Source organism: Urocitellus parryii, chromosome 7 (assembly GCF_045843805.1).
Source record: "Urocitellus parryii isolate mUroPar1 chromosome 7, mUroPar1.hap1, whole genome shotgun sequence".
Classification (NCBI taxonomy): Eukaryota; Metazoa; Chordata; class Mammalia; order Rodentia; family Sciuridae; genus Urocitellus; species Urocitellus parryii.
This window is the reverse complement of record NC_135537.1, coordinates 52,595,143-52,602,783: the sequence shown is the minus strand read 5'-3', so window position 1 is coordinate 52,602,783 and position 7,641 is coordinate 52,595,143. Positions and strand designations below refer to the sequence as shown.

The following is a 7,641-nucleotide window of genomic DNA, read 5'->3' as shown; positions in this document are numbered from 1 at the left end:
CATCGATGTGGCAGCATCCCTGTAGCATGCTCTTTTAAGGTCTTCAGGGAATAGTCCGAGAAGGGCAATAACAGGGTCAAATGGTGGTTCCATTCCCAGTTTTCGCAGGAATCTCCAAACTGCTTTCCAAATTGGCCGCACCAATTTGCAGTCCCACCAGCAATGTACAAGAGTACCCTTTTCTCCACATCCTCGCCAGCACTTGTTGTTGTTTGACTTCATAGTGGCTGCCAATCTTACTGGAGTGAGATGGTATCTTAGGGTGGTTTTGATTTGCATTTCTCTGACTGCTAGAGATGGTGAGCATTTTTTCATGTACTTGTTGATTGATTGTATGTCCTCCTCTGAGAAGTGTCTGTTCAGGTCCTTGGCCCATTTGTTGATTGGGTTATTTGCTATCTTATTGTCTAATTTTTTGAGTTCTTTGTATACTCTGGATATTAGGGCTCTATCTGAAGTGTGAGGAGTAAAAATTTGTTCCCAGGATGTAGGCTCCCTATTTACCTCTCTTATTGTTTCTCTTGCTGAGAAAAAACTTTTTAGTTTAAGTAAGTCCCATTTGTTGATTCTTGTTATTAACTCTTGTGCTATGGGTGTCCTATTGAGGAATTTGGAGCCCGACCCCACAATATGTAAATCATAGCCAACTTTTTCTTCTATCAGGCAAAGAGTCTCTGATTTGATATCAAGCTCCTTGATCCATTTTGAGTTAACTTTTGTGCATGGCGAGAGAAAGGGATTCAGTTTCATTTTGTTGCATATGGATTTCCAGTTTTCCCAACACCATTTGTTGAAGATGCTATCCTTCCTCCATTGCATGCTTTTAGCCCCTTTATCAAATATAAGATAGTTGTAACTTTGTGGATTAGTCTCTGTGTCCTCTATTCTATACCATTGGTCCACCCGCCTGTTTTGGTACCAGTACCATGCTGTTTTGGTCACTATTGCTCTGTAATATAGTTTGAAATCTGGTATCGCTATACCGCCTGATTCACACTTCCTGCTTAGAATTGCTTTTGCTATTCTGGGTCTTTTATTTTTCCATATGAATTTCATGATTGCTTTATCTATTTCTTCAAGAAATGCCGTTGGGATTTTGATTGGCATTGCATTAAACCTATAGAGAGCTTTTGGTAATATCGCCATTTTGATAATGTTAGTTCGGCCTATCCATGAACAGGGTATATTTTTCCATCTTCTAAGGTCTTCTTCTACTTCTCTCTTTAGGGTTCTGTAGTTTTCATTGTATAAATCTTTCACCTCTTTTGTTAGGTTGATTCCCAAGTATTTTATTTTTTTTGAGGATATTGTGAATGGAGTCTTTTTCCTCATTTCCGTTTCAGAAGTTTTGTCGCTGATACACAGAAATGCCTTTGATTTGTGCGTGTTGATTTTATATCCTGCCACTTTGCTGAATTCATTTATTAGTTCTAGTAGTTTCTTTGTAGATCCTTTTGGGTCTTCTAGGTATAGAATCATGTCATCTGCAAATAGTGATAATTTAAGTTCTTCTTTTCCTATTGTTATGCCTTTAATTTCCTTAGTCTGTCTAATTGCTCTGGCCAGTGTTTCGAGAACTATATTGAATAGAAGTGGTGATAGAGGGCATCCCTGTCTTGTTCCAGATTTTAGAGGGAATGCCTTTAACTTTTGTCCATTCAGAATGATGCTAGCCTGAGGCTTAGCATAGATAGCTTTTACAATGTCAAGGTAAGTTCCTGTTATCCCCAGTTTTTCTAATGTTTTGAACATAAAGGGGTGCTGTACTTTGTCGAATGCTTTCTCTGCGTCTATCGAGACGATCATATGGTTCTTATCTTTAAGTCTATTGATGTGGTGAATAATATTTATTGATTTACGTATATTGAACCATCCTTGCATCCCAGGGATGAATCCTACTTGATCATGGTGCACATTTTTTTTGATGTGTTTTTGTATTCGATTTGCCAGAATTTTATTGAGGATTTTTGCATCTAGGTTCATTAGAGATATTGGTCTGTAGTTTTCTTTCTTTGAGGTGTCTTTGTCTGGTTTCGGAATCAGGGTGATGTTGGCCTCGTAGAATGAATTTGGAAGAGCTCCCTCTTTTTCTATTTCCTGAAATAACTTGAAAAGTATTGGTATGAATTCTTCTTTAAAGGTTTTGTAAAACTCTGCTGTATACCCATCTGGTCCTGGGCTTTTCTTGGTTGGTAGTCTTTTGATGGCTTCTTCAATTTCATCCATTGATATTGGTCTGTTCAAATTGTGTGTATCCTCCTGACTCAGTCTGGGCAAATCATATGACTTAAGAAATTTATCGATGTCTTCACTATCTTCTATTTTATTGGAATATAGGTTTTCAAAATAATTTCTAATTGTCTTCTGTATTTCTGTAGCATCTGTTGTGATATTGCCTTTTTCATCCCGTATGTTAGTAATTTGAGTTTTCTCTCTTCTTCTCTTCGTTAGCATGGCTAAAGGTCTGTCGATCTTATTTATTTTTTCGAAGAACCAACTTTTAGTTTTGTTAATTTTTTCAATAGTTTCTTTTGTTTCAATTTCATTGATTTCCGCTCTGATTTTAATTATTTCTTGCCTTCTGCTACATTTGCTGTTGTTTTGCTCTTCCTTTTCTAGGGCTTTGAGATGAAGTGTGAGCTCATTTATTTGTTGGTTTTTTCTTTTTTTGAGGAATGACCACCAGGCGATGAATTTTCCTCTTAAAACTGCTTTCATTGTGTCCCATAGGTTCCGATATGTTGTGTCTGTATTTTCATTTATCTCTAAGAATTTTTTGATTTCCTCCTTTATGTCTTCTGTAACCCATTGATCATTCAGTAACATATTGTTCATTTTCCATGTGATGCAGGATTTTTCCTTCCTTCTTTTATCATTGATTTCCAGTTTCATTCCATTATGATCAGATAAAATGCATGGTATTATCTCCACCCCTTTATATTTACTGAGGGTTGCCCTATGGCATAATATATGGTCTATTTTTGAGAAGGATCCATGTGCTGCTGAGAAAAAAGTATATCCATTTGATGATGGTTGATATATTCTATATATGTCAGTTAAGTCTAGGTTATTGATTGTGGTATTGAGTTCTATAGTTTCTTTATTCAACTTTTGTTTGGAGGATCTGTCTAATGGTGAGAGAGGTGTGTTGAAGTCACCCATAATTATTGTGTTTTCGTCTATTTGATTCCTGAACTTGAGGAGAATTTGTTTTATGAATATCGCAGCGCCATTATTTGGTGCATAAATATTGATAATTGTTATGTCTTGTTGGTGAATGGTTCCTTTTAACAGTATATAGTGTCCTTCTTTATCCCTTTTGATTAACTTAGTCTTGAAGTCGATTTTATTCGATATGAGGATGGCCACCCCTGCTTGCTTACGAGGACCGTGTGCGTGGTATATTTTTTCCCATCCTTTCACCTTCAGCCTGTGTATGTCTTTTCCAATCAGATGTGTCTCCTGGAGGCAGCATATTGTTGGATTTGTTTTTTTAATCCATGATACCAGCCTATGTCGCTTTATTGGAGGGTTTAAGCCATTAACATTCAGAGTTACTATTGATATATGGTTTGTACTTCCATCCATGTTTGATTATTTATCCTTTTTTTAAAAAATTTAGTTTGTTTCTCCATGATTATCTTTCCCCTCACCCTCTGTCTTTACCGAGGCACTTCCTTCTGATGGTTTTGGTTATTGTTTTTCATTTCTTCCTTGTGTAGTGTTTTGCTCAAAATGCTTTGCAATGCTGGTTTTCTGGCTGCAAATTCTTTTAACTTTTGTTTATCATGAAAGATTTTTATTTCGTTGTCATACCTGAAGCTTAATTTTGGTGGATACAGAATTCTTGGTTGGCATCCATTGTCTTTCAGTGTTTGAAATACATTGTTCCATGACCTTCTTGCTTTCAGTGTCTGTGATGAAAAATCTGTTGTTAACCTTATTGGTTTACCCCTGAATGTAATCTGTCTCTTTTCTCTTGTAGCTTTTAATATTTTCTCTTTGTTCTGTATATTGGATATCTTCATAACAATGTGTCTTGGCGTTGGTCTACTGTGATTTTGTGTGCTCGGTGTCCTGAATGCATCTTCAATTTGTATATCTGTTTCCTTTTTTATTTCTGGAAAGTTTTCTGTAATTATTTCATTCAGCAGGTTACTCATTCCCTTGGTTTGAATCTCTGTGCCTTCTTCTATCCCGATGACTCGTAAATTTGGTTTTTTTATGTTATCCCATAACTCTTGGATGTTTTTCTCGTGATTTTTTACCAGCCTTTCTGAGTTGGCTAGACTCTTTTCAAGATGATATATTTTGTCTTCAGTATCTGACGTTCTGGCTTCTACTTGCTCCACTCTGTTAGTGATACTCTCAATTGAGTTTTTAATTTGGTTTATCGTTTCCTTCATTTCTAGAATTATTGTTTGATTATTTTTTATAATCTCTATCTCCTGATAAAGATGCTTAACTTCTTCTTTTATCTGTTTATGTAACTCATTCTCAATGTGTTCTTTTGCTGCTTGAATTTGCTGTCTCGTATCCTCTTTAAGGTTCCATTCCATCTGTCTAAGGTGTTCCTTGAGTTCTTTATATGAACATTTTTCCGATGACTCTAGGTCCTCCTGAATATTTAGGCTGTCCTGCATTGTTTGTACTCCTTTTCTTCCTTGCTTTTTGAAGCTGCTCATGTTACTTCTTGTTCTGTTTGACTGCTGAGTTACTGTTTACTCCTATAAATTTATTTGATGCTTGGGAGGAAAGGTATTAGAAGGGAAGGGAAGAAGTCACTAAAGAGAATGAGAGTAAGCAGGTAGAATTCAAGGAAGGGGGGATAAGATAATTGAAAAGAAATGAAAAGACAAAAGAAGAAAAAAATAGGAAATAAAAAAAGAAAAAGAAAAAAAATTTATAAAAAAAAGAATAAAACAAAAATTAATATTAAAATTGGAAGAAAAAAAATTTTTTTAAATTGTAAAAAAAATTTAAAAAACAAGAAATAAAATGAAAATGAAAGAAAACCCCAAATCAAAATCAAAAAAAAAAAAAAGAGAAAAGAAAAAAGAAAAAAAAAACACTAATAAATGCAGTCTTAGAGTTTGATTAACTTCTCTTCCAGTAGGTGGCGCTGTGCCCACCAGGCCAAGTTTCTCCTGTCAATACGTGGGAACCAATCACTGTGCAGCAGCTCCTCCTCCCAGACTGGGCGAGTCTCCAATCCTGAGTGCCTAGGGCCTCCTCTTGTGTCTAGTCACTTCCCCACTTTTCCTCTAGCCAGGCCCCTCTCACCGGTGCCGCTCACCACAATACTGGGTACACGCCAGGTCTGCTGCTCCCGGGAGCCCTGTTTTCATGGACGATTGGGCACACTCTCCCAGATTGCCTGTCCCACAGACCCTAAGTTTGTGGAGCTTAGGGCTGAGAATCCTCAGCAAATTTTACTTGCCCTCCGGTAGCCACGCCCCCGGTAGCTGGTGCACGAGACCTCAGCTGTCAGCTCTGGTGGGAGTGGTAGTTCCGCGCCGTGGGTCCCTCGCCACCTCTAATTCCCTCGGTCTGGCTACCTCGCTCACGGGAGAGCTGGGAGGGGCCCTTACGGGAGAGCTGGGAGGGGCCCTTAAGGTTTCCCCGATGTGTGGAGAGGGAAGGCTAGGGGATTACACACCTGTAGCCGCAGGATTCAATGAAGTTATCTCCTCCGCTGCAGTCTGATGACGTCAGTTCTCTGCCATGGTGGTATCTCTTGCAAATGGCGACAGTTCGTTTCCCTTTGCCGGGTGACCAATGCAATGGGTGGGTCCTTACTGTCTCTCCCAAGCCCCGTTTGAAACCTGTGGCCACTACCTATGAAGGCTCGGTTGCCATTACCTCCGTAGGATCAGAAGGGCTGACCAGTTGTTTCAGCAGGATGGATTAGTGCTGAGTCACAGCTGTTTGTCTGCGGGAATCAGGCAAATGGGAGCTTGAATTCAGCCGATCCGGGCTCAGTGTGTGTTCTGAGAGGTCCAGATTGATCACCCCAGATCCACGTCAGGTCAGCATTGCTTAGTGATCCTGAGCAAACAGATTTAGGCTGTTTACGACTCCCTATGCCTGCACAGCTGAAGAGGTCAGAGACTTGATCTCTCCGTGCCCGCCGCCATGTTGGAATCCTCTTTTCTTCTTTTTTCTTTTTTTAACAATCAGCTGAGAAAATATGAAGCAATATGACTTCCTAGACTAGTTCAGAAAATTGGCATTCCCAATTTAAAGTGACAGCAATTGACATGATGGTGAAGTTTGCTCCCATAATGTTGAGTTGGTCAGGTATAGACAGGAAGTAGGTGAATAGATTTGAGTGGGGCTGGAGTTTTGCTAGGTAAGAAATGAGGCGAGTGAGGTGACAGGATGATACATGACTCTAAAAAAGAAAGCAGGGCAGTTCTCCCAAAGCTGCTCTTCCCTAGCTCAGTTAAAGGCAATTGAACTCTTCTAGTTACACAGGCCAAGAACTTTGCCTTTACTCCTCTCCCATTCTTCATATCCAGTAGTTATGAAATCCCACTGGCTCTACCTTCAAAATACATCCAGACCAATCACTTCTCACCACCTCCACTGCCACCATTCTGATCCAAATTGCCATCATCTCTCACCTGGATGACATGATAGTCTCCTTCCAGATCTTGCCTACAGAAGCTCTTGTTAATCTTCTGTTTACTTAGGCAATCTACTGCAGGGATCCTGCTAAAACTTCCATCAGATTATATATCCCTTCTTTGCTCAGTACCCTTCAGTAATCCTCCATCTCAATCAGAGGAAATAAATACCAGCCAAAGGACCAACATGGCCTCCCTTGCCTCTCTGCATTTGTCTCCTACTCCTCTTACACACTCAGCTACGCTGGCTGAGAAGTACCTCCCTGCTTTCCCTATGGATAGACACAGGCCGGACTTACAGCCTTTGCAATAGTCATTGCCTCTGTTGGAATATTCTTTCCCAGACACTCGCATGGCTAGCTTTCTCTGTTCCCTCAGATATTCAACAGTGACCTCCTCTGTGAGGCCTTACATTGACACCATACCTAAATTTCAACCTGTCCTTGGGCACTCTGTAACCTCTTCCTGGCTTTATTTTGCTTTTTAGTGTGTATCACTGTCCAACACATGAAACAAAGGAAAATATGGGTTAAAATGTAGGGGGATTAAGCTAAAGAAAATTCTAATGAATAAGCACTATACCATAATTACAGTTTTCACTTATGACATCTTTATTCAATCATTTTTTCATAATTTTCTAATTGCATTCTTGAAGAGTATATAGGTTCAACAAAGAGGGCATGAACCCACTAGGCAAAGTTCATTTACTTTTCATGATGTTCCTCTTTTGATTTTCTGCTTTCCTGAAGTCCTAAGAGAATGGCATCAGCCTCCAGTATTGTTGTGTCTGTGGTTGCTCCCAGGAACCGAGATGTGAGCTCCAGATCTAGGAGGCGCAGCCGTACCTTGGTTCCTGTCTGGTATTTCCTAAATGGTAAGGAAAAATTCCATTAATTCTGCATATCATAATGTGAACAACTGGTTCAAAATGAAATCCAAATTCTAATTTTAGTTTGTGCTTATTCAAATAGACAAAGTTAACACAAGTATCTGAGAAATAACTATATTTGAC

The 7,641-nt window shown here is 39.1% G+C and overlaps 1 protein-coding gene across 1 annotated transcript in view; it reads right to left on the bottom strand.

Annotated features, from left to right (window-relative positions):
- Nucleotides 1-7,222: 7,222 nt before the first annotated feature.
- The window catches only part of Mrps28 (mitochondrial ribosomal protein S28), a 102,707-nt gene continuing 102,288 nt past the window's right edge, over nt 7,223-7,641 (bottom strand). Inside the window, exon 3 of the mRNA XM_026382742.1 lies at nt 7,223-7,496. Coding sequence (XP_026238527.1) covers nt 7,334-7,496 — 163 coding nt within the window. The 3' untranslated portion in view covers nt 7,223-7,333. The remainder of the gene's footprint in view (nt 7,497-7,641) is intronic.